Consider the following 26,414-nt stretch of genomic DNA (forward strand, 5'->3'; position numbering starts at 1 on the left):
CAAGACAGAGATGATGTGGCCGGTGGGACCCAAAGCACACCCGGAGGATGCCCTGCGCTCCGTAACGGCCAGGGAAACTTCTGCAGGAACCTTCCCTGCCCTGAATGCCTTTCCGTCACCTCTGAGAGCCAAAGCACAGCCTAGATTGGGGTAACTGGGCCCCGCGGGCAGCCCGCTGCCTGCTTAGGAGGAATAAATGAAAGAACTTCAGTCTGCGCTGCCCACGCGCGCGTGCGCGGCCGGCCGGGGAGCGGGCGGTAGGGCTGTGCGGCCTCGCGTGGGCTGCTCGAGGGTGAGGTGTTGAAATGAGGCAAAGAAGGGATTTGGGGGTGTAAAATCAGTGCCGGGTGAGGAGTGACGCTGGGGAAATCAAAGGCGAGCCAAGCTGAGGATGGAGAGTGTGCCAAGATGGGGGGAGCTGGCCAGGACAGACGGATGTAAGGGGGTAGGGAGAGGCCTGACAGGACACAGCTCGCGTCTGCTGGAGCCTCCTTTCTTCCCTTGTGCCCACCTGCCCGTGTTTGACGTGGCAGCTCTCCCAGTGACTCATTTGCTCGTTTTGGTGTGTCCTGATGAAAACGAAGCGGTGGCGTAATCAAAAGCCACGTGTTGGAAAAGGTGACGTGGGCGCAGTCGCCCTCAAAGCTGACGGCAAAAGGCAGAGCAAGGAGCAGGGATGACATTCTGGATTTAGACCAAATGAAAATAAATCGAAGTAAGTCCGAAATCTAACAGCACGGCGAACAAGCCTTTGGGTTCGTGCAAGAGCAGAAGTCCATCGTCGCTGGTCCTTGCAGGCATCTTCCTGAAGCACACGCACGAGGCTTTCGTGGGTGGGTTAGGGACCGTCTGCAGGAATCGTCCCTGCTGTAAAAGGTGTTTTTGCAGGTGACAGCAGGCAGCGGTGGTGGTCCCCGTGGGTTGGAACCCGAGGGCACTTCCACACCCCTCTCCCAGCTCCGTGAGCCCCCACCCCGCCCAGGCATTGTACCAGCCCGGTCCTCCCTTTTCCTGTAGGTGGGGTTTCCATAGGAAACACGGCTGGTCCACGGCCCGGCCGGCCGGACGCCGCTCCCCGGCTGGAGCGGTGGCCGTCCCCTCCGCTCCAGGCTGAGCGTTTCAGCCCGGGGAGCAGCTGGCTCTCCCGGCTGTCCCCCCGGTGATGGAGAGGTGGGGGACAACAGCCGGACTCGCTCGCCATTTCTCCTCCTTTCCAACCGGTGGCCGGCGCCTGCGGGACTTGGTGATGGGAGAGGATGCTGAGGGCTTGCGATCGCCGTAAGGACCGTGCCGCGGGTATGCGGCGGCGGGCGGGCAAGCCCGCGGCAGCGTGCCGGGGCAGCGGGGCGGTGGGCTTCGCCAACAGCATGCTGCTGCTGAGCCGCTCCGCTCTCCACCTCCCGGCCCTGTGGTGGTACCTCTTCCTCTCCGCCGATGCCCAGGAGGTGGCCACGTTCACAGTGCAGTACAGGGTGTTCGAAGAAGTGCCGCCGGGAACGGTGATAGGGACGCTGGCCGAGCACTTTGAGGGGGGCGAGAGCGGCGAAACAGCGGACGCCTTCCAGCTGATGGAGACCCCCGGGAGGTTCCTGCTGCACGTGGGGAACGGGGACGGGGTGCTCAGCACGGCCGGGCGGGTGGACAGGGAGCAGCTGTGCCGGCACACTGATCCCTGCTGGGTCTCGTTTGATGTGCTGGCTGCCCGAAACCTGGCTCTGGTTCACGTGGAGGTTCAAGTGCTGGACATCAACGACAACGCGCCGCGGTTCCCCACGCCCGAGCTGGAGCTGGAGATGTCGGAGAGCGCATCCCTGCAGACGCGGATCCCGCTGGACCGAGCCCTGGATGCCGACGCCGGCCCCAACGCCCGCTGCTCCTACGCCCTCTCCCCCAGCGAGCACTTTGCTCTGGAGGTCGTCGCCAGCTCTGATGGGACGAGGCATGCGGAGCTCGTTGTGGTCAAAGAAGTGGACCGGGAGCTGCACTCCTCCTTCGACCTCGTGCTGACAGCCACCGATCATGGGGAGCCACCAAAATCAGGTACCGCTTTAATTAAAGTCATCGTCCTTGACTCCAATGATAACAGCCCCGTCTTTGCGGAGAGCTCTTTGATGGTAGAGGTTCGGGAGGATGCTCTGCCCGGGACCCTCCTTGTGATGGTCACGGCCACTGACCCCGACCAGGGCCCCAACGGGGAGATCGAGTACAGCCTGAGCAAGCACGCGCCCCCGGAGGTGCTGAGCGCTTTCGGCATCGATGCCCGCACAGGCAGCATCATCCTGAAGCACCCTCTGGACTACGAGGAAACCCACGCCTACGAGCTGGACGTGCAAGCCCGGGACCTGGGGGCCAACCCCATCCCAGCGCACTGCAAGGTCTTGGTCAAAGTCCTGGACGTCAACGACAACGCTCCCGACGTCCACGTCACCTGGGCCGCGCGGGCACCCGTGCTCTCCGAAGCCCTCCCCAAAGACAGCTTCGTGGCTCTGGTGACGGCCAGCGACCCCGATTCGGGAAGCAACGGGCAAGTGCATTGCTCCCTCAGTCAAGGGTACGAGCACTTCAGGTTGAAGAGGACCAACAGCCACAGCTACGTGCTGATGACCAACGCCACGCTGGACAGGGAGCTGCGTGCCGAGTACAACCTGACACTGGTGGTGCGGGACCAGGGTGACCTCTCCTTGGCCGTGCTGAAGCACCTCACTATCTGCATCAGCGACGTCAACGACAACGCCCCCTCCTTCGAGAAGGCCGCCTACGAGGTTGCCGTTGCTGAGAACAGTGAAGCACCTGCCTTCTTGCTCACCGTCCGTGCCACCGATCCTGACCTGGGTTTCAACGGGAAAATCACCTACAGCATCCTGGACTCGTCCGCTTCAGGTCTGGTCTCAATCGACCCTGTGACTGGGGATGTTTTTGCCCTCCAAGCTTTCGATTACGAGCAGGTGAGGAGCCTGGAGTTCCTGGTGACTGCAGAGGACGGTGGTCACCCCAAGCTGGTGTCCAACGTCTCCATCAGGCTGGCTTGTGCTGGACCGGAACGACAACGCGCCCGTCATCACTGCGCCGGTGCTGGTGGGAGGCGCGGCCGCGCTCTCCATCCTGGTCAGTGCGGACACGGGGTGCTTCTGGGTGGCCCCCGGGAACGGGAGCGCCCAAGGAGTCGCAGCGGTGGCCAACGCAACACTCCTGTCATGTGCCGGCGCTTCCCTCCTCTTCACCATCGCAGCCAGGGACGTGGACTCTGGCATCAACGGGGCCCTCCGGTACGATCTGGTGGGTGGGGATGATGCTGGGCTTTTCATCCTGGACCCTCTCCTGGGGCAGGTCTTCCTCAACGCCAGCAACGCCAGCAGCCTCGCTGGCAGCGAGCGGGAGCTGGTGGTCCGGGTGAGTGACGGGGGGGACATCCCCCTGCACACCCTGGCCCGGGTCCGCTTAGTTTTCCGGCATCACGGGGCGTTCTCCAAAATCTCAGCCCACGATCCCGGGTGGCTGAGCCCTTCTGTGGTGGCTGTTATCTGCCTGGCCGCCCTCCTGGGTGGGTGCCTTCTCCTTTTGGCTTTAACCCTGTCTTTGCGTAAGAAGGAGAAGAAGGACGGCATGGCCTACAACTGCAGGGAGGCAGAGGATGCCCGCAGGCAGCAGCAGCTCAAGAAGCCTCACAGGCAGATCCAGAAGACGGATATCCACCTCGTCCCGCTGCTCCGGGGCCGGCCCCGGGAGGCTGAGCCCCCCAGTCCCTGCCAGGAGGATCTGCCTGGCACAGCTGCCCCCGCGCCGGGGGGATCCCCGCAGCCTCCCCTCCACCTCACCCCCACTCTCTACAGGACCCTGAGAAATCAGAGGGCCCAAAAAGACTCAGATGAGCAGCAGGGGCACCTTCAACCTGCCCGTCCTGCAGCGCCGGCCCTGCCAGCCCCACAGACCAAAAAATTCTGCAAAGGAGGTCGCGAGCCCTCCGGATGCGCCACCGCATTGCAAGAGCTTGGTGAAGCCACCACAGGGGCCCGTGGGAGGGTCCCCGCTGCCACCCGACCAGCCCGTGGGTGCTGGGGGACCTGGGCAGCCCCAGCCCCACCAGCACATCCTCAGGAGCCTGGTCCGGCTGTCACTGGTGGCACTGGCGGAGCAGAGCCCCACCGGCGAGTTCGCAATGGAGTCACCCCCCGTGCAGGTAGGAGCAACGCGTGGGGCAGCTGGGGGGTGTTCATCTCCCCTTCCGCACCCCAAATCTTTCCTTGCCCAGGTCTTTCACACCCTGGGGTGGTGGGAACGTGCAACCTGACGGTCTGTGTGGTTGGTCTCCCCCCAGCCCTTGGGCAGAGCTGCCCCGGGAGTTGGGGCGGCGCAGGGTGAACGGCCACCCCGCCACGCGCAGGGTGTCCCCAACACCCCCCCCACCCAGGACACCCCGGGGAGCGGGGGTGGAGGACGACTGTCACGGGGAGAACCCCGGGAGGGAGCGGGCGGGCAGGGCTGGTGCAGGGGAAGCACTGGGGCCAGGTGGGCCACCTTGTTTTTCCTCCGGCGTGGGGATGCTGAACCATCTGCGGGAGGAGGAAACGCTATAAAAAGGCCGGGGGTGGGGGGGGGGGGCTCAGAGGGGACGTCCTGGCAGGAAGCAGCTTGAGTGGCGAGATCGCCGGGGGCTCAACAGGCTTTTCCTGCCTTACAGCAAATCTCCCAGCTGCTCTCCCTGCTGCACCAGGGCCAGTTCCAGCCCAGAACAAACCACAGGGGAAACAAGTACGCAGCCAAGAACGGCAGCAGGTAAGGCTGGCTCTCAGGCCTGCCCTTCCCCACGCCCCGTCCCCCCATGTCTCTGCTGCCTCTGCTTCAGCCCCACGAGCCCCGAGAGCCTCCAAGGGCAGGAGACTACCAGGGCAGCAGGCACACAAAGCAAAACCTCACCCCCAGTTCTGCTGACCCGAGGTTGGGGAGGTGGGTCCTCCCTTCAGGGGATGATGGCTGTGCTCCTCTGCTCCTGGCTCCCCGCGGGTATCCAGCAGCTTCCTTAGGGCTCTTTGCCTCCTTCCTGGGGCACCTTTGGCACCTCCTTCCATGCTCACCCGAGCTCCTCCACGGCCACAAACCATCTGCCCTGTCCTTGCTAGGGGAACACCGATGTGTTCAAGTGCGATGGAGAGGTGCACTCACGAGCGCAGAGGGACCCAGCTTTGGAGGCAGCAGCATGAGGATGAGTTTTCTCATGGCTCTGGGTACTTTCTTAGAGATGCTGTTGCCTGAACATGAGTTCAGGACATCTGTCCCCTGGGCCAGGAGGCTGGTGAGGGAGATGATGCTAGCCGGGATGGGAAGAACTGAGATCCCAGCTGTGTGCTGAAGACGATCCCAGAGCCAAACTTCATGGTATTCCCATTAAATTATGCTGCTGACATCTCTGGGTGAATGCTCCTGAGGACACCAGGGCTTCATCGCTGCCTCGCCATGTGCCCCCCTGGCCCAGCCATGGGCAGACACAGCTTTCTCCACCTTTCTCATCGTCAGTTCCATCTGCTGAGGCTGGAGAAGGGAGGGAGAGCTGCTCTGGGCAGGGCTGGGCTGGGCAGCTCCTCCGAATTCACAGGGAAGATCCAGCAGCTCCCTGTTTGCTCAGGATCTCCCTGCAGAAGTCTAGAAACCCTCCTGGGCAAGAGGTGTGGAGCTGCCCCATGTGTAGCCCAGCACCCAGTTTTCCTGGGAAAACCAGTTTTCAGGCCCATGGCACTTCTGGTCCCAGTGTTTTTCTTTATGTGTGTGGTGCTTGTTTTTTTTTTTTTTTTGTTTTTTTTTTTTTTTTTTAAAAAATACAACCCAAAACTCATTAACTGGTGGGGACTGAAATGATTCGGTTCTGTGAATGATGATGCACTGAGAAGACGCCCACGCCCCTCCTCTGGGTCGTTTCATGGGATATAAAGACAACCACCTTCAAAGTAGCTGGCGAGGCAGGGTCATGTTGAGGGTTGAAGCGTGACTTGAGCGTCTTGGCCCCCTCGCAGGGCTGCGGGGCTGGATGCCGACTGCCTGAGCACGAAGGACAGCGGGCACGGCGAGAGCGAGGCGGAGGACCGCGACTCGGAGAGCGCGTTTGAGCTCTCAGGTGCAGCAGCTGGTGGGAGAGGAGCTGGAAACTCTCCTGGAGCCGCAGGCAGGTGAGGTGGCCTCGCTACTGGGAGCATGCCCGGGGCTGGTGGGGGGCTCCAGCGTTAGGTTCTCCTCAAATAACACACTAAGCCCATTCTGAAGATAGAACTGGGCGGCCTGCAGCAGGCCAGGTGACATCTCACCTCCTAGGGTGACCGTGGCAGGTGCTTGGGACAGCACGCACAGACCATCCTACGCTTTTGCTACCAGGCAGTTTACAGCGAAGGGACTTGCTGAGCTTCACGTTGGATTTTTTTTTTTTCGTGTGTTTAATCGCCCTTGGTAGATTTTTTCCTCCCGTGGACCTGTCTGCTGCTGTTTGGCCGATTTGCGCGGTTGGCCTCTGTCGCGGAGGGGTGAAGTCCGGTTTAGCTACGCACCGTGTGAACCGCTTCCCATGCTGACCTGAGCCCCTTTGGTCCACGGTCTCCTAGTCCATGCGGAGTGAGCAAGGTCAAGAGTTGTCCCTGTCAAGCTCCTCAAGATGTTCAATACCCTTTGAGCCCCATCAGGCTCCTGTTTCCTCCCAGGCTGAACTAGTCCACTCTCCATGTCCTGTGACCAACCTGATACCAATTTCAGTGCATCTTTATTGAGATCTGGTGACCAGAATTGTGTGCAGTGTTTAGGATACAGCTACACTGGTGCTATAAGGAGGTCTTCTGGTTCGTTCTTCATCCCTGTCCTGCCCAAGCTCCGTGCTGAGCTCTGTTACTGAACTGTTCATGGCGACTCCCAAATCCCACCTCTGTGTGGTGGGACAGTCATGAACACGGGATGGGTTGTTCCCCGTGACAATTATCCTGCCAGTTGATGACACAGAAAACCCATCAGCCACGTTTTGCTCACGGCACTCGGTATTGTTAGGTCCTTCCACAACCCTCTGCTTTTATGTCGTTGGGTGTTTTAGTGGAGTCAACACCAATGCCATCCGCTTCTCCACATCATTTATCACCATGTTGAAGGGATGCTTTGGGGCTCCACTAATGACCTTCCTTCGTGGGGAAGATTATTCCTACCCTCGCTTCCCAGCTTTTAACACATATTAGTCCCTAACAGAACCTGGCTGTTAATTCCAGGACAGCTCAGGTTCCCCTGGGAGCCTGGCTGGTGCTCTCCTGCAAGCTCAGGTGTCCTCCGTCAACCAGGACTCCTCATCCACCTCTTCCAAAGATGCCAACAAATTTGCAGAACACCATTCCCTGCCTTGCAAATGGCACATCGGTTCTTGTCCAAATAGCAGGTACTCGGCTACCTGCTGAGTTTTGCATATAATGATTTCTATGAATCCGCCTGCTCTAGATTCACCTTCATGCGCTTCAAAACTCATGTCACAATTTCTACCTTCCCCTCCTCTGACACCGTATTCATTTGAAGCAGTAGTTAACGAACAGCAGTTAATAAACTAAGCAATTTCATATCTGAGTTCCTCTAGCACTCCAGGGTGAACACCATCTGGGTCTGACATTTTCTGCATGTTCCTTTTATTGATTTGTTCTAAAAATCTCTTCTACTGGCATTTCAATTTGAAAGAGTTGAGCTGACTCATGTCCTGTAGCAGAAATTTCATTGTGGAGCCTCTGCGCTCCTCCAGAGCAAGAGGAACTCATTGAGGTTTTCTGCTGTGGTCATTTTAATTCCAGAGTTGGGCATTTTCTCTGCTCTTGCTTAGAGGGAGAAGCACGCTGCTTCTGTCTCTTTGCCTTCCTGCCTTTTTATTCTAATAAGGAGCAAACAAAGGAAAGGCTGAATGAAATGAGAGCTGCAAGCTTCCTCAGATTTGAAGGTCCTGCAGCCAACAGCGGGGAGCAAAGAGGCTGCCCAGCTCCAGCCCATGAGTGCACTGAGACTCTCCGGCCCCAGTAAAGGGACTGGTGGACCTGCTTAGCAGATCTCTCTGGATCCAGTCCTGCCCAGACAGGTAGAAAATCTGTGCCATGGTGAGGCATAGCCATGAAATGTCATCTCCCACGCTTCTTGGATTTTGCTAGAAAAAAAAAAAAAAAATCCTTTTTTGCCAAATGACTGGAATTTCACAGTAGACACCAGTGGCGCGTGCCGAGGCTAAGCCAGCATGGCTTCCTGCCCACGGCAAGAGGCTGCCCTGGCTCAGTGCTGAAAAACAACCTTCGCCATGAGCCCAGACCTTCCCAAAAAGGCAACGGAGCGCAGACAACGGAACCGCCGGCCTCCTTCCTCCCCTCCCAATCGCAGAGATGTGGACTTGCATCCTGAGAGAGGGAGGAAGGAAGCAAGCAATGCTCGTGCTCAGGAGTATCGTAACAGCTGGCTGAGGCTGTCCTGGCCTTTGTGCTACTCGCAGCAGGGGGAACCCACGCGAGTGATCTGTCCCAGCCAGCTACCTGGCTGTTTATGCTGCGAGCAGCAAGCTCCGGGCTGAGCTCCCAGCACCGTCTATTAACACCTATCCCCCACCAGTGAAACGGAGCGCTCGCGGCAGCAGATGAGAGATACAACTTTATTGATTATAAAAACAACCCCTGCTCCCGAAACACCATTCGAATAAGGCAGTAAAGAGTTACCAGGTCAAATTAGACATCCCTAATTACAAGGTTTCATGGTCACAGGACCATCAGCCCACAGCAAGCGGACTACTGTTGTGCCCTGCTCCAGAGCTGAAGCGTCAAAATATTCAGGGACTGCAGTGGCTTCTTGCAGACTGCTGAGAGAACTGTGGATATTTTAGAGCAAACCCATGGGACTTCAGGATGCTTGGGAGGTCTCTTAAGGAACAGTCACCGCGGACTGAAAGAAAATACTGAGATTGCAGAAAGAAATCCTGAAAGTTAAGCAACGCAAAAAGAATTCTGGGGCTTCAGCTGAAACAAAATGTGATGTCTCTGCCCTTCTCTCCTTACTAGGTGTGAATCCCAGCACTCACCCCCCTCCCACCCCAGGACAGAGTTATTTTTCAGAGAAAAGGGACTAATTACTTAGTTGTCTGAGGAAGACTTGTCTCAGTGATTGACTAGCCACTGGCTGAAGACCACGTGTCCCAGGCTGTGGCAGGGTATTGATTATCTCCTGGAAGCAGCACGATCAGTGCATTAGAATGGGGTCCCTCCTTTCAGAGGTCCTTTTGGAAGTCACAGCCCCCAAATTATTAGGGCACCAGTTCTTGCCGTCTGATTGGGACCGCTGTGTTTTGTTACCAGACACCAGTTATTTGTTTTGCTGCTCTCTGACTCAAAGTGTTTCACAAACTTGACGGTCGCTTCGAACCTTCCCGTGGTTCTTAGTTATGCTTTGGAAATGAAGCAGTGCGGGGCTGGAAGCGTCTGTGCACCAGCATCACGGGCTCTTGTTTACCAACTGCAAAGCTCTACCTTAAAAAACAAGAACCCCTGTTTCCTTTCCTGTCGTCTGATGAGGAAGCTATTCCAGGCTCACCCTGCTATGGGGTCCTTCCTTTAATTTCCAGTGTATGTTTATTCATGGACAGTTATAATCACTTCTTCTTTTGCCAACACTATTTTAAGCACCAAGATTTCCTTTGTCGGTGTTTATCTCATCAAAATAATGACAGGTTGCAATCAGGTCCCTGGTGAGCATTTGTTTCCTTAGGCTAAGCAACCCCTACCTCTCGGAGCCTCCACATCATGTAAGCCTGGACTCACTCCTGTTTTCATCTCAATTGTTTTCTCTGCACTTCTGTCATTTCAGATCCTCTTTCCTACGGATGGATAATCAATTTGTATGTAACACTCCTGATCAGGTCTCGCCAGACCTAGTAACAATACCACAGCTATGTCTTCATGCCAACAGGGAATACCTTGACCAGCACATTGTATGATTTCATTTGCTCATTTTGGGGCAGAATCACATTACTGGTACACTAACGAGCCTGCAGCCAACACCCACACCAGGCTCCCGCTGTTTCTCATCTGTTTCCAATTGATGAACAATTACTTTATAGCTCAATTTTTTGTTACTAGTCTTCAACCATCCAGCTGTGCATTTTATAATCCAGAATTTAATTCTACTTCTGTTGTTATTGTTTTCACAGTAACCCATTTCTTTTCAGTCTCAATATGCCTGCTTAGCAGCAGATTCCCACCGTAGAGTGACTCTTAAGGGAAGTCCACTAGTGACCTTTTTTCTGTCCGATACTTCTTGCTTGAAAGCTTTCCAATGTCATCTCCCCTTTAGCCAGGCCTAAACCCTTACTTTCTCTAGCTCTGCTAACAATTTAGTGAAGTATCACTTGAGGCTGCAACAAATTAGAAAGCAAAGTGAACCTAATGGTTATTACAGTAAAAAAAAAAAAAACAAAAACCAAAACAACAAAAATCAAATGAAAAACCCCAGCAGTTTTAAACCAGTTCTAGTTTGGGTTTGTTTTGTTTGTTTTTTTTTTTTTTTTAAGTTGCTGGTTTGAATGATGCTGCTGGTAGCGTATCTCTAGACCTGTTTACAATCAGTCCTCTCGCAGCTGACTTCAGGAAGTCTCATTTTACAATATTTTTTATTTCTTCCCTCTCCCTTCTCTCCTGTGGTCGCCTCTACTCCATGTCTTACCACCAGTTCTTGTTTTCATTCCCTCCAGAGCTGGCCCTCAAGAGGCTGACGGCTGCTGACCCAGCATGGGTGGCTCGGCTCTCCTTGCCCCTCACCAGTAGTTACAAGGACAACGTCTTCTCCCCCGACTCTCTGCATTCACCTCAGGATGAGGAAGCTGCAAAGCAGGAGAAACCAAGGACCTTTGAGACCTTCGGCAAAGGTGCTGGGGCTGACTCGAATGCCACGGGGACAAGACTGGCCAGCACTTTCCTTTCAGAAATGAGCACCCTCTTTGAAATGATTTTGTCCCAGAAGGTTCAAGCTCACAATGAAACAGGCTCGGGGCTTCTGCGGCAGCTGTCAGCACGTGGGAAGAGTCTTGGACTGGAAGACAGTGCTCCTGTTCTGTAGGCAGCTCGGCGGCTGTGATAAGGAGACAAGAGTCAGACAGAGCTTCTTGCTGCATTTGGGGTGCACACATGTGCTTTAACAGGGTCATTGTATCATCCAGCTCCAGACTGATCACAACACGCACATTTCTTCCTTTGCCTCACCCCATCAAATTTCCCTTTGTTTAGTTCCCTTCTACCTGCCCTGTTCTTGCCTTACTGGCTTCCCTCCTCTTCCACCCTCATCTTTCACCTCACCATCACACCACAGTCACACCACAGCTGGAGGGCCCTTTCCTCCCTGGGCAGGCCGATTTGGGGCAGGGGGGGTGTTAGATTAACCACAAGCACACCACAGTCAGCTACATCCACGTGATCACAGACTGTGCACCATAGATGATAAAATATTGCAGTCATGGACTTTGCAACATGCTGCAGAGTTGGGCTCCAGGATTTCAGTTCTTATTTAAATAAAACTGTTTTTTTCTAACACTACTATCTCTGGACCAAGGTGCAGTATAGCTGACATAATTATATATCTGCAGAAAGCCTGAAATGGCAACTCAGAAAGGGGAGATCTGCCTGATGTCTCCCACTGATCCTTTCAGCTTTCATGGTTCTACCACTTGGAACTTGGCATTTTGTGAAACGCCCCAAAATCAGCACTGACATCTCTCCTATGGCTGCACTAGGTGCCCACGATTTCTTTCTCCATGCTCTCTTTTGAGGCCACTGCATTTTGGAGCATACTCCTTGCCCAGAAGCAGACAACAGATGGCTGGAGTCTGCCAAAGGTAACCTGGGAAAAGGGAAGCGTGAAAACACTGTTTTGAAATATTCAGTCACAAGCTTCAACCGTATTACGGGTTTTCACTTTGATCTATACGTATGTGAGCTATAAGACAGTTTTAGGATAATAGCATGTGTAGGAAAACTCAGATGCAGATATTAGTAACAAAGGAAGAGGCACACAGGTGGTGTTAACCGCAGGGATTTGCACTCACAGAGAATGGAAAGACAACGGTGGCATTAGCATCTGGAGTGCATCTGTAGGCTCACACAGCAGTGCACGGATGGCAGGTAAGTGCTTCTGGATCACGCACGCACAGGATTTCTTAGTACCATCCTTTGTGCCTTCCATGATTACGTGCCTTATGATACAAACCACCAGGACAAATGTGGGGCACGCTGGCAACGCGGCTGTATAGGTGGGAGGAGAGTCAAGCTATGAGGGTAAGCCATCACCTCTGCTGCTAGCACTGCACAACGTCTGCGCTGGCGGAGTGACTACAAAAGGGAGGCTGAGGAGGGACTGCCAGCCTCCCCTCTGTCACAGTGCAGGGCCAGCAGCGCTTGCTTTCCTTCACCATCTTTACATTAAAAATATTGCACCGACTTCTCCACAGATACCACAGTTCACAACATAGGTTTCCCCAAAGCTAACTTACTTATGGCGGGGCTGTCACCTCAGGTGTCTTTTTTGGCTTTCATTTTACTGCCATGTTGAAAAAGAAGCAGGCAGCATGACCCAGCAGACACGATCCTGGAGCATCTCAAGTGTCCAACCCATCTTCCTTTCCCACCCACCTAGAGGTGACAGTGCCCTGCTTTTGGTGTGTACACACACAAGCCACAGCAGCAGACAATCATACAGATAACTTGGAGTAAATGAGAAAGCTATCTATCGCTCTCAGGACCAAATGACAAAAGCAACAGAGTAAGACTTCCCCAGGTAGACTCTTTAATATCCAAAATATCCAATGCTGTATTTGGAGTCTCCAAAGTGCTTTACAGATGTCCCCATCCCTGGCAGTGAACTAGACTGATGGGTTGGCCCCAGTCTGCTTATACTGCCGCACTGCTAACAGAAATATCTTGCTGTTTTGTTTCACAAACAAAACAGGCTCTTGCACCAAAACAATGACAGTGAGCCAAATTCTAACTGAGATGCAGCTGTGCGAACCTCGAGGGAGGCATATCTGTGAGTGTGAGGAGATGCAGGCCTACGGGATTCCTCTGCATCTTGGGAACACACACAGAGGACAAACACACAGCATAACCTCACATGTTCCTCTGCAAAGTTACTTTGATGTGCCTGTCAAAGGACAATCTTTACAAAAGAATACATGAATACAATAAGCAGATTAAAAAGGAGACAAATTCCTCTCTCTTGGTTCAATTTCCTGATCCTGCAAACTGCTTTCAACCCCCCGCCAAGCCTTACCCCTGTCCTGTCCTGACCAATGCGTAAGCATGCTGTGGATTATCACAGAATAGGAAATCCACCCGAGGAATTTCCTGCTAATTGTATCCTGCTTGATAAAGGAAACGGTCTAAGAAAGTTTGGTCTGAGCAGAAAGAGAGACCAGTCTAGAAGAACAATCAGATGTGTTGCGCTCTGGCTGTGCCCCTCCCTTGCTGAATGAGGACCACAGCAAGTTCAGGATGGGGCCATTGCCTTTGTTTTTCAGAGCCTGATCTACACAAAGCACCAGAGCCCCGTGGCTACAGGAAGCTGGACAGTTTGCACAGATGCCCTTGAACCAGTTTAAACTGGTGTGGACAAATGTCTTTTTCCGGATTCAGCTGCCCAAGTGGAAGAAATTATCATACCAGCTGCTTACTGCTGCCTGCCTGACAGCGGTTACTGCCCGCTGGGAGCACCCCTTAGACACTTCACTGAAAATGAGCTGGCGTGCTTAGCAAACATGTACAACATCAATTTTGAAGCAAACCTTGCTCATTGTGACTCAGAGGGGTGTACCCATGGGAGCAGCTCACTGCCAGAGCTGAAGGAGTAATAACTGGGGACCGAAGGACACTGACAACGGTGCAAGACGGCTGAGGACAGAGGTTACACTTTCACCAGCTCAGGTGGATCCACAAGCCATATCCCACAAACACCTGTATCCTAATAATCAGAATTCACTCTCCTGCTTGCACAGGTTTGAAAGGGGATTAAACTGCCGCAACGGCAATGTAAAGACAAGCCCAGACTGTGCTGGTAGCAGAACCACTGCGGGAACGGCTAGCCTGGAAGTGAGATCAAAGCGCCTCGGAGTGCAGGCCAGGCCCATCACAGGAGTTGGCTATTGTCACCATATGGTGGCTCGTAAAACTCACTGGGGGACCATGTGCAAGGCATGCAGAGCTACTGGAGTTATAGCCTCAAATCATATCACTGTGGCATGGTGGAAATCTATACATAGCTCTATACAGAAATGTAGGAGCATAAGAAAGGTCCTTGTATTGGAAAGCAGAGGGCCAGACAACATGGTGGCACAGGAGATATCACAAAGTTTATTCTCAAAACCCTGGTATTTAAAAATGGCTCCTGTTCCACGAACAGAAAGCTTTCTCTTCCCACTCACTGCTAGCCTGCTTCCAGCTTCACAGGCTAAGAAGGGCTGCCTTCCCTTCTGCCTGCTTGTTTCACTTACCAACAGCTCTAATAACAGCAGTGGTGGGGCTCCAAGCACTGCAGTTCCAGTGGCGTCGCCCTGTTTCTGAGGGCACGGCTCCATCCTGCACTGCTGAGCATTGTCATGTGGAGCCCGTCTGTGCTCCAAGAGTGGGGCAGGGTGAGGGCTGATGGTCTTGGTTGGGTGGCGTGGAGGTCTGCAGGCACACGCTCAATAGCCCAGAAACAGGGGCTAGAGGAAGAGGTTCTTATTCCAGAAGGGAATGGATGCTTCGTTCGCACATCTGAAAGTACATTAAAACAAGATATTAATGATGCATCATACTATAGGAATGGCATCTTCACTGGGAATAGCTGGTAAGAAGTGGAAAGGACTGAAAAAGAAAAGTGCTCTCTTCAGTGAAAAGTACTTCTTGCCACAGCCCTGTGCTACCTTTTTGCTGGCAATATGAGCCCTGCTTTTTACGGGGTCACGCATTCCCACACACCCTCTTCTCCCGCTGGCCCGTGGTACCTTCCACCGCCTCTTCTAACACTCGCAGCCTCTCCCGAGCGTTCCTGTTCCCTGCAGCAGCTGACTGTTGGTAGTGTCTCATCGCTTCTGCCACGTTCTGCTGCACTCCAAGGCCCTTCTCATAGCAAACGCCCACGTGATACCTGCTTTGGGCATCCTAGCCACAGGAGAAAGCACTGCAATGAGCCCCACACGATGGAGAAGTGACGACAACACACGAAAGGAGAACAGACAGTCTTTAACACCACCTTTAAAGTTTACTGCTGTATCTTTGGTCACCTCCTTTAAAGTTTACTCCTCTCTCTCTGGTTCCTCAGACCACATCTTCAGTAATTTAGTCCATTCTCTGAGCACATAGTGAAACAGAATTTCTTACCAGCTATCTCCGACTCTGCTCCTTCGTATCCCTTTCCAATTAAATTCACTGATTTCCCTTCAACATCCAGGTCTGCGTCACAGGAACAAAGGAACTGCTGTGTCCAGAGAGCATCCCGATTGTCTTAGGGGTCAGAGCTAAGAGGCCTTGGGCAGCCTTGACTGCACCCACATCCTGATCACACCCAAACTCTGAGCACACCCTGCGGACTGCCCTACTACAGTTCACGCAGATGTCTTGTAAAAACATAACAAATGCCACCGAGGTACTTGCCGCCAAGGGTTGGAAGATTCCTGATGGCAGCATCAGGCCTTCAAAACAACAGTGCACCACTATCTTGCTCAGCCCCACCTAATTATACTCCAGAAGAAATCTCAAGCAGCATAAATGAAGTCAAGCAAATAAGTGCTAGAGGAAAAGCACCTAAACTACTCATGTATGTAACTGCCGAGAACGAACTAGAAAGTAGAGGATGTCACTGCAGATGGGTCAGTGAAGCCAAATCCAAACTTGTGATATGTTTACATGTCCACCGTGCACTTCATCTTTGAGATCCAGCAGGAGGCAAAAGGTCTCACAGATAGCAAGAAAGCAAGATGACAGTCCTGAAGACATTGAAAGGACCACGTGGGCTAGTGGTCACACAGACCTTTTCCAGCAAAAGAGCCAGTAACATAACTTGAAGGGTATGACTGCCAGAAACATGATTTAAACAAGGCTTTGCAAAAACAGTAAAGAAAAAAAAAAAGTAAAAAAGGAAGTAAGTAGCAAGTTTTAATAAAGCCATGAGAAAAGAACATATTGCAAGTGTTGCTGCCTGGGATGTAGCTGGTAGAGGAAAGCAAAGAACTTAATGAGTGGGTGCTTTGCAAAATGTTGCAAGCCTTAGTGTATGACAGCAATAAACTTCTTCAGAGATGAGATAAACATGTTGAAGGATTGGCACTTCAGATGTGACAAGAGACAGGGTTAAATAAGTATGAAGTATTCCACTAGCCGTCTCTTACATGATGAACACCTCAAAGACAAGACCACAAAGGGAAGAGATCCCCAAATTAGCATGGCATAAGTGACTGTGATATACTTTGAAATCTGAAGGTCGGACTCAGTTCTCCAGCAACACTCTTTAATATGGTTTTTATATTCTATGGTTGCATGCATAAATTAAGGGAGGATAAAAAGTGGTAATCAAAGTAAAACAGTTCTCTGAAGCATCGTTGTATTTGGAAGAACACTTGCCAGAGTTCCCTCCTCAGCTCTAGCATAGAGCAACAACCTGAGAGAGAAACACTGAACCCATGACTTTTTGTGCCTGTTTTCCCTTTTCTGGAGTTGTAGCTAAATGGTGCCGTCCTTGCTTCACCCATACCCAGTATTCTTTTAACCAACTAAAGATAAATTCATACTTCAGGGTAATAGGAAAGGAACATACTCATGGAGCCCTTCTCCCACTAGAAGTTGTGGGGTTACACCCCAGGGAGCCTACACGCAAGCCTGTCAAAGATGAGGCTGTGGTACATCCATCCATTGGGAAGCAGAGATGGGCAAAGATAACTGGGTTCTGAGAACTGCCATGGCTATGACCAAAACATGCAAAACACTGGAGGGTACCCTGGGACCTGCAGTTACCTGCTAGATTTTCTGTTGTTAAGGGCTTACTAGGCATTCAATAAATGACAATCATCTATTTAATGAGATAATTCATTGATATATTGTGCAGCATATGCATCTGACATGAGGCTGGAAGAAAGGAGTCACTGATACAACTTACAAGAGATCTTTAGCAGATTTGGAATGAAATATTGTGTCAGCCATCATGAACATGATGTCTGAGCTGCTGGGGCTAGTCAGGTCTAGTCTCACCAGTGATCTGACAGTAGATTCTTAAAAGTGGGTGAAAACCGAAGTGGCTAGGTTTGTAAGTGATGTAGTGTCATTCAGAGTGATCAAATTTACTGTCAAGAATGACTTAGAGAAGATCTTTCAGGACTAGGAGTGGGCAACACAAACACAGAGGAAACTCGGTGTTGACAAATGCAAATTAGTGCTTAGTGGAAGAAATCTGTGAGTCACTGTGATAGCTCTCTGAAACCATCAAGTCACTGCTCAGTGGCAGGCAAAAGGGCAAACAATATTAGGAATTATTGGAAGGAAATACAGAACAAAGCAGAGGATCTCATTATGTCAGATCTCTGGCATGCCTCCATTTTGAGTCCAGTTTTAGTCTAAGCATCTTAAAATGGTCAAAGGAGAATTAGAAAAATAGAAGACTGACAAGCAAAATGGAACAGCTTAACTACATGGAGAGACAAACTAAACTAGCACTCTGCAGCCTCCAAAAGAAATGACTCAGAGAGGACATACTAAAGGGCAGCAGAATCAGAAGTCTTAGCCAGAAGAAGAGGGAATAGCTATTCATTATTTTCCATTACACAAAAGCTGTTGGAACTGAAGTTAAAATGAACAAGTTCTTCAGAAAAAACTAGCTATTACAATGCAATGCAAGCTGAAATGAGTGAACAATGTCACAGTGCTGTAAAGAAACAGAACTGCGGGATGCAGAAACCTGGCTGCAAGACATGGGATGTCATACTTCCACTACTCTAAATGCTGGAAAGGTTCAGGAGCAGCACTATGCTGAGATTGTGGCACTGCCCTTCCAAAAAAATGTAAGTCTGGGTCACTTGGAGAAAGTTCAACAGTGAGCAAGAAAATTGTTGGGGATCTAAACAACATGACGTGTGAGAATAAACTCAAACAATGGGGGAAGGCTGAATGGGCATTCAAATATTGAAGTATGTTGAAGGTCCCGGCAAAGAAACAGTCTTTTCATCCTCTCTATAGAAGTCAAGAAATAATGGGCCAATTTTGAAGAACAGATTCAAGGCAGACACAACAGTGTTCTCAAAATGATACAGTAGTGAAAGAGTTTGACTGAAGAGCGTGTGGATGCTCCATAATGGGAAAACTAAAATTATGCTAGATGAATATAAGCACTGGTGCTGTAAGAATTACTCCAACCCAGTAAGGCTGCTTCTACATTCATGTTTTGTAGGGTCTGCGCCCCAGGGTCTGCTTCCTCTCCAAAATGCATCAAAGCTCCACCTCTGTCCTTTCAGACTGTGTGGTAAAATCCTGACACTCACTCCCATTTCCCAGAAGCCCTGAAATCTGCCACCTGTAACCTGCAACGATCCCAAACTGAGAACAATCAGAGCTTGCAAAGGGATTACTTACGCCGTTCTTTGCTGCCAGCAGCAGGTACTTCAGACCTCTCTTTTCCTTAGGTTGCAGCCCCCTCATGTAGAACACTCCAAGATAAGCCTGTGCCTGCAACAAAACCACATGATACAAATCAGCATAGGATTTTCCCCTTAATTACTCCAGTTAATTTACTGCTTTTGCAAGTTGCTCAAATGGTGGGGTTACAGTGGCAAGATGAGTGTGCTAAGTACCCTGCTTGCTGCAGAGCCTGTTGAGAGAAGGCAGGGGCTGTCCTAGGAAAAATCAGCCTGACATGGTAAGCATGAAAAATCACGTCTGATCTATAGAACTCCACTCTACATGCAGTTAACTTCACCATACTAACTCCGTAAGACCCAGAATATAATTTCAAACTATGCTGTGAAGTCAGAGCCAGAGAATGGCTCTTACTCGTGAGCTGTCCATAAGATACAGCAGATGCACTTCCTGGAACAGCACACTACATGAGATACAGTCACTGTCAGAACGACTGGCATTCGCAACACAAGATGGCACATGCTGAAATGCATCTCCTGAAGAGTGGGAAAGGAGGGCAAGGTACATAGATCCATGCAGATGAATCATCTTGAAAAAATCACAGATACAGCATGAGGATCTGTTCTTACTTCAAGCATCTCATGAAAGTTCCTCCACCAAAGCAACCTGTACTATCACAACTGAGAGGAGATGAAATGCAGAGCTACATTTTCAACTGTAGGTCAGTTTTCCTAAACCAGTGGTCTAATCTAGGTGTCTAATCTAAGAGCCACATTAAACAGCTCAACAGCAAAACAGACAACCAACACTGCTGACACAGTGGGCACCCAGCTGCCTACCATGTGCAGGCAGGGCTGTCTCTCATACACTGTCAGGAATATAAATATGTAGGAAGAGTTTTGCTTCCAGTCCCACAGCCATCGCTTTCCAGGACATTTTGTGGTTCAAATCCTTTACACAGGGTTCCCTCTCTACAAACTCCCATGCTGTGGACACTAACCTCTGTAATCCCAGCCATTGCTGCTTGCTCCAGGAAAGTCACTGCCTTCTGATGCCTGTCCCATTCATTTTCAGGTCTGTGGTGTAAGAGGTACCTAGCATAGCGGTACTGTGCCATGGGGTGAGAGCTTCTGGCTGCGTGGCAGTAATAAAAAGCTGCCTGGAAAAAGAGAAACACACTTGTGTGAATCAGGTAATACATGCCCTCAAACGTGACACAACTCCCCTCTGGCCAGGACTAGCTTAACCTCTCTGTCTAGATCTATCACAAGCTGCACGTGCTTACCCCAGCATCCTCCCACACCTCCCCGCTGAAGAACATGACACTGTTTAAGTGAGACAGTGGACTGTGACTATACGAGAGCCCTCTAACCACCCTGCCTTCTCTAGTCCCAACTCCCTGTGTTGAAGGGGGTGGCACTGGGCCAATGATACCAAAACTTACTCTGTGCCAGCAGGGATCTGCACAGTTATGCAAAACAAGCCGCCTTTGGGGATCTTTCCAGCTACGGAGGATGATGACTGCGGCCAGCTCGCGCTAGGTGGCAGCCTGTAGTTAAGGTACCCAAACTGGGTGGCTCGAGATGTAAAGAAGCCCTCGGATGTGCAGTGGCGTTTCTAATACACTAACACGACAGGTTTCTCCTTGGTGCTAGGGGCCCAGCCTGTGTACCTACGAGAAGACCTCAGAAACTACGAGAAAGGGGGTTTCGGGAGCACATCTCTGAGGGGATCTATGACACTGAAGCCAGCACTGAAAATCCACAGTTTATATTATTTCCAGCATTTTCTAATGAGACTTGAGACTGTCACACCCATGCAAAAGGAGAAAAGCGCCTGTGCACCCAAAGACTACTCTCCTGGTCTGTGCTGCACATATACAACCCTACAAGCCATGGATATACCTTTTCCAAGTCTTTTTCCGTGCCTCTGCCGTGCTCGTAACACAGACCCACATTGAACTGGGCTTTGCTGTAGCCTCGATCTGCTGCCAGTTTGAAGCAGGTATAGGCTATCCTGTAATGGCCCGCTCTCATACTTTCAATCCCTGAGAAGAACACAATGTAAAAAGAGGGGAAAAGAAAACAGACAGAATGCAGCAACCTCCACCACAGCTACCGGACCTTCCTTGGCCCATGCCAAGAGCTCTGGGTCCATTTCCAGCTGGCTCACCAACCCTCACTCCACAGGATCAAATTTTCCATAGGAAAAATGGCAACACTGTATTTCAGGAATTTTTCTAGCCTCGTTGCAAAGAAGGATCATGGGCTAACACAACGTATGGTTCGCACAGAAGCAGCTTGCTTTTTTAGTGCTGCAACTAGTGGTGTATATAGGGCAGGGGCTTTTTTCTTAGATCACTGCATCTTCCTTCAGCTCTTCTTAGAGTTGCAATTCTGCAATTCCTTTTTCAGCTTGCCAGGAAGACTGAGATCTCAGACAATAAAAAAGGATAGAAGGATACGACATCTTGTGTTGCAAAAAAGACAGAGATGGCTTAATTTCCAACTACAGATGTCAGGACAACAGTGCAGGCTTCAACCAAGCCTGGATTTAAATATGCTGATATAAATCAGGTGGCAGGATGGGACAAAGGGCAATAAATCTCTCAAAGCACAGTTGAAATTGCTGAAAAGAGGCTTCAGCTTGGGTACACGCCATCTCTGCCTTCACACAAGACCTGCAATGATTTGGAGGTCCTCCAAAAAAAGAGAAATGTGTGGCTTAAGGACAAAACAAATCCAAGTCCACATTACCAAGGATATTCATTGCAATGGAAATGTCAATCCGGAAAAGCTGCTGCAATTGGAAAGCAGCTTCCTCCAAATGCCCTCGCTGAGCTGGGTCACCCTGAGGAGTTAAAGAAGAAAGCTATTAAGACAGCAAAAACATACAAACCATATAGGAGATTCTTTCTTGGAAACCGAGCAGTGAGACACATTTGTACTGTACTATAGTTATATCAAGAAGATGATGTAATCTGGTGTCATGTGTCCACAAAAAAATCTCCCTGTCCTACACAGTCATCTAGTTAGGGAAGCTCTATGGACAATCCTCGTCTCCCCTCTGGCCAGGGAGCTTGGTGTAGCCTCCTGGACATCACCAGCCCTTTCAGAATTTAGCAAATACCTGATGCCACTCATAACTCCCCCATTCAAAAGTAACGCTAGCCCTTCTCCACTCTCCTGCATCATGTCAACAGCAGTCTCTCTGCCAAACATGCACTGACATATTTGTATATGCTTTACACAATTCAAGCTGAGCCCACACTGTCAGCTTACTGAACACTGCACACTCCTAATAAAATCCTGCACAGCAGAGACAATGTTTTTTCCTTTCTCAGTAATGAACAGTATTTTTTTACTGTACCACAGCTCTGGGAGGTGGGAGGAGGATTAGCCTGGCCTGCAGCTTTAGCTTCCCAGCTTGCGTACAAACTTAGTGCCATCGAGTGGCAGCAGGGCACACTGCACATGGGCTGAGATGCCTCTGTCCTTGGGGAAGTCACGCGGCAAAAATGCCCTTTGCCACCCAACAGCTTTACTGCTCAGCCAGCACTCGGAGCTCCTCGCAAGAGGACAAGGCATGGATCACTGCCCTCCTCTCCTGAGACCTGCCCCACAACCTGCGAAGGAGCTGCACACTCTTCCTTCTGCCCTGCAGAAGTGGCACCTCCCAGGACAGGGAGCTCGACGCTCACCCCCTCAGCAGATCAAGCAAATGCCTTTCTGGTGGGGGAGCAGAGGTCACTGCCATGTTGAAGTGAGGAACCCACTCTGTTAAATACTGAATTTACCTCCACTCTGTTCACGGTGTCCTTGAGCAACTGCTCAGCTGACTGATTTTTAAAATAGGGAATTGTCTGCACCTAAGACTGTGAATAGCAAGGAATTGGCAGGTTTAATCACAACAAGAACAATAATACAATTTATGGCCTTGTGACTTTCAAGCTGATGCACCCTCTTCAAACCTAAAGTGTCTTCCTCTCTGTAACAGACAAGAACTGGTCATGACTTGCACTTTTAGGAGAAGTGACACCACCTTCTCCCATCATGGGTTGTCTGGTAAAAACCAAAATAGCAACAGCATGTAATCACCTAGTGAAAGATTGCATCAAAATGCAAATATGCACAACAGCCTGGTGCTATTGGATAGGGGTTGGTTGTTTTTTTTTCTCCATTTTCTTTTGGTGCTTCTCTGCTAGCACCCCTGTTACACAAACACCTTAAAAGATAGGGATGCCTATTTGTAGTTGCTGGAACTTTGCTCTGGCTAAAGCAGAGGGCAACATATCACATTTCTCTTTCTTCTGGCCTCCAGCCGTGCAGGGCAGAAAAGAGTCTCGCGTGTGAGTGGATTGCTCAGACTGTGTTCGGGATCGGACTGAGATGTCTTTCTGTAGGAAAGGGGCCTCAGATGCAGATGGAGGGTGCAAAAAAAGAAAGTGTACCTTTGCACTGTGGAGAACTGGCCCCAAGCTGGAGCTCTCAGGGATCTGGAACTCCCCTACATTAAAAAAAAAAAAAAAAAACAACAAACAACAAACCAAAAAAAAAAGCAGGGTTAAGCAATGCTGTATCCTTGACTCTTCCTCCTCCTCCCATCCTCTCTACTCCATTTCTCTTTCCCAAAGGGCTGATCGCCCACTCAGTCAGGGACATTGAGAACAGAAGGAACACCGATCAATCTGACCTTTATATCAAAAGCAACCAAGTGTCACTTGAATACAGTCCTGTAATCTGCAGCTGGCTAACTCACCTCCTCAGTCTTGGTCTGAAATCACAAAAAGGTAAAGAATCTCCCACTTCTGAAAGTTTGTTCTAGCAACTTATAATCGCTGCTTTGAACCTCTGTGCTTCATTTCAAATTAAAATACAACTGGTTTCTGCTCCCAGGCGCTGGCTCTTCTAGGCTTTTTTTCCTCTTTACTAAAAAGCCCATTCTCCTTTTGAAATTCCTGATACGACTAATCAACCCCTCTTGATTCTTGTCTGTGATTCTAAACAGACTGTGCTGCTCATGTCTTTTAAACTGAAGTACTTTTCTGCCTGACTTGATTAATTTTATGACTTTTTGCCACTATTCCTGAATTTTCAACATTGTTATTGAAGTGCGGACCCTCTCACCAGTGTCATAGGAAGGGTAAAATTGCCTCCTTATTTGAATTCGTAACTGCCTAGTTTGCATGTATCAGAACTGTGCTCCAATTTCCATTGCCCTGGGCATCACACCAAGATCTCACGCTTAGGTGCTTGTCTCCCTACCTCCTTTTCCAGGTAATTTCTTTCCAGGGTACAGTTCTGCTCCTGCAAGGGGATGATCAGATGTGCTATTCTGGCTGCATCGCATGCAGGCTTAGGTTATCACCCCAATGTGCCCCGCTCGCTCACTGCTGCCCTTTCAGATATGCTAGCACAACCACGTGTTCAGCCACTATCCGACCAGTTTCAATCAGAATTATCTAACGAAAACATCTACAGCAAAAGCTAAGCCACCTTGCTCTTAACAGAATTATGCAGGAAGTAATTACACAGGAATTTATGCCAGCTACTCTTAAGAGGATGGTAACCCCCAGCAAAGAGGACAAACAGGCAAGGGCTAACTGAGGCCAATTATTTTTAACCTGATTCACCACATGCAGCTGGATCCTACTGGGCACCTAACAGCAGGTGCTGAAGTCTGGATCACCTCAAGCCAGTGCTGTTAACACACAAGACGTAGCTGAGTCCTCCCCATGTCTCCCTGTCCCCCTCTCAAGCTTTGTGGCTATAGAGCAGGGAGCTAATATGAGGAAAAAAAAAAAAAATAAAAAAAAATCAGTCCTTTCCAGGGCCTGATTCCTTGATTCCTGGTACCATACAGGTACACGCACTTGTGCCAGCACAGCGGCAGAAATGAGTGTGCAACAGGCAGGATTGCTTCTTGCAGTGCCTGCCCTGTCTCACAGTGTACATGAAGCCGTGGACTGTGTTCCAGCTGCAGCCTCATTCCCAGATAAACAGTTCTCCTCCGGCTGTATTAAAATGTATTTTATCTGAACAAGCCTCACTCACCCAACAAGCAAGATCACTATGGCAAACATGATTTCTATTCATCATTCCACCAAAAGTAATATCATCTGTGAATTTATTAGTTATACTTTATGTTTATTTTCAGATCAGGCATAAAATTATCTGATCTTTCTCAATGTAAGACTGTCTCGTGTTCAGGTATCTCCCTCCTGATGTAATTTGTTTTTCTGCCATACATACAACAGCAAATCCAATGAAAAAAAAACCTGTCTGTATTAAAAATTCTTCCAAGTATTTGTTTAAACAACACTATTACATTCATGTTTCCAATACACTTTCCATTTCACATAGGCATCTACTCCTAAACCAGAGATTTGTTGTTTACTGAGAAAACATGCCATAATTTGGACAAACCACTACCCCATGAAAAATAAACAGGAACTAACTCAGAATTCTATCAGCCTGCAGAACTGTCTCATGTCCCTCTACCACTGGAAACTCCTCCTAACTCAAATCCCAGTAATATTCCCAGTCCTGGGAAGCATACCACTCCTGGGAGTCACCTGGAAGAAAACACAGGGACCAACCCATCCTGACACCCAGTCTCGTCTCCTGAAGAACTAGATTATTGAATTCTCTTGGAACTTACTTTTGAGGCTGAGCATGCCTCAATTTAAATCTCTTCATGGATATCATGATTTTTAAGACTTGCCTGTTTCTGAGCAATTGTCTCAATACTAGGCACACAATCTAAACACGTTGCTTAGGTTCCTTCAGCAGTAAATGGAGAAATAAAAGCAACCCCAGCAGCAAAGAAACCCATCCCACTTCAGCAGAATGAGACAACCAGATTAGATCAACCTTCAACCAGACATCAGTTCATACAAGTTCACCCCAACTATTTGTTTCTTATTTCCCAAAGAATGGGCAGGCTTCAGCAGAACTTCATAGGAACAAGGCTTTGAACAAATTAATTGCTATATTGCACACACAGAACCATGCTAAATTATTCTTAAGGTTATATGTTCAAAGCACACAAAAGCTGGTAGTATCACAGTTGGAATTTTCTGTGTGACTTTATTTCTACTTCTTCAAGCATGTGCTATGACTATGCATCCTTTTTTCCATGCGATCTTGCAGCTTTCAGTGTACTGGATGCCCAGTGCTCACATATTCAGCAGCTAATAAATATTTGCTATTTCCCCACTGTTCTTCCTCTACTAATCAAATGTTGCTCAAAGCTAGCTCCAAAAGAGGAATTAATAATCTTCTCATAGACGGTCTAGATTGCTCATCCCAAAACATCCAAACGCTTCACAAGAATGAATTCACAACAAGAACTGGACAAAATCCAGGATTTCTGCCTCATGGAAAATTTTACTGTTTCCAATTGGTTTCATTGTGCTTTGAAATGAAAACACACTTCTGAAATGTCTGTAATCTCAGAATTGAAATAACGAATTTTACAGTTCTGCCAGGGGTAAAATACGACTCCCCAGGGCAGCATTCAGCTGCTATAACACTGAGACTGGCTGTAATCACCTACTTGTTCACTACGTGCCTTCAACTTTCGGCAAAAAAGCTTCGAGTGAGGCATGAATTGCATGAAAAAAATAGGATGCGACCATGCGGCTGAGGACTTACTAATAGTAATATCCAGAATGCTATTTAAAGCAACTTTTAAATTAATTTCCTAAAGTTTTCTTTTTAAACACACTGAAAGTAATAGATGCTATCATATTGTGTTATGTTAAAACCGGAATGGCTCATCTGCAAAGCTGGGATGTTTGGA

General features: G+C 49.7%; 2 protein-coding genes across 3 annotated transcripts in view; one reads left to right on the top strand and one right to left on the bottom strand.

The window, feature by feature from the left end:
- PCDH12 (protocadherin 12) lies at nucleotides 1-11,555 on the top strand. Its single transcript, XM_042789936.1, is given in 7 exon segments — nucleotides 1-3,026; nucleotides 3,028-3,876; nucleotides 3,878-4,177; nucleotides 4,679-4,773; nucleotides 6,006-6,105; nucleotides 6,107-6,158; nucleotides 10,718-11,555. Coding segments are annotated over 7 exon segments (3,531 nt in total). The 5' UTR covers nucleotides 1-1,256; the 3' UTR covers nucleotides 11,083-11,555.
- The window catches only part of DELE1 (DAP3 binding cell death enhancer 1), a 22,571-nt gene continuing 4,772 nt past the window's right edge, over nucleotides 8,616-26,414 (bottom strand). Inside the window, exons 5-12 of one of the 2 annotated variants that reach the window (XM_042789937.1) lie at nucleotides 23,062-23,117; nucleotides 21,368-21,461; nucleotides 20,516-20,658; nucleotides 19,612-19,770; nucleotides 18,609-18,701; nucleotides 14,996-15,152; nucleotides 14,501-14,765; nucleotides 8,616-10,846 (exon numbers count right to left, since the gene is read on the bottom strand). In XM_042789937.1, coding sequence (XP_042645871.1) covers nucleotides 14,509-14,765; nucleotides 14,996-15,152; nucleotides 18,609-18,701; nucleotides 19,612-19,770; nucleotides 20,516-20,658; nucleotides 21,368-21,461; nucleotides 23,062-23,117 — 959 coding nt within the window. In that variant the 3' untranslated portion in view covers nucleotides 8,616-10,846; nucleotides 14,501-14,508. Of the gene's footprint in view, nucleotides 11,095-14,500; nucleotides 14,766-14,995; nucleotides 15,153-18,608; nucleotides 18,702-19,611; nucleotides 19,771-20,515; nucleotides 20,659-21,367; nucleotides 21,462-23,061; nucleotides 23,118-26,414 lie in introns of both variants that reach the window. The other variant, XM_032995523.2, reaches the window with a different exon arrangement.

This window comes from Tyto alba, unplaced genomic scaffold, assembly GCF_018691265.1.
Source record: "Tyto alba isolate M040663 unplaced genomic scaffold, T.alba_DEE_v4.0 Super-Scaffold_17, whole genome shotgun sequence".
Taxonomy (NCBI): domain Eukaryota; kingdom Metazoa; phylum Chordata; class Aves; order Strigiformes; family Tytonidae; genus Tyto; species Tyto alba.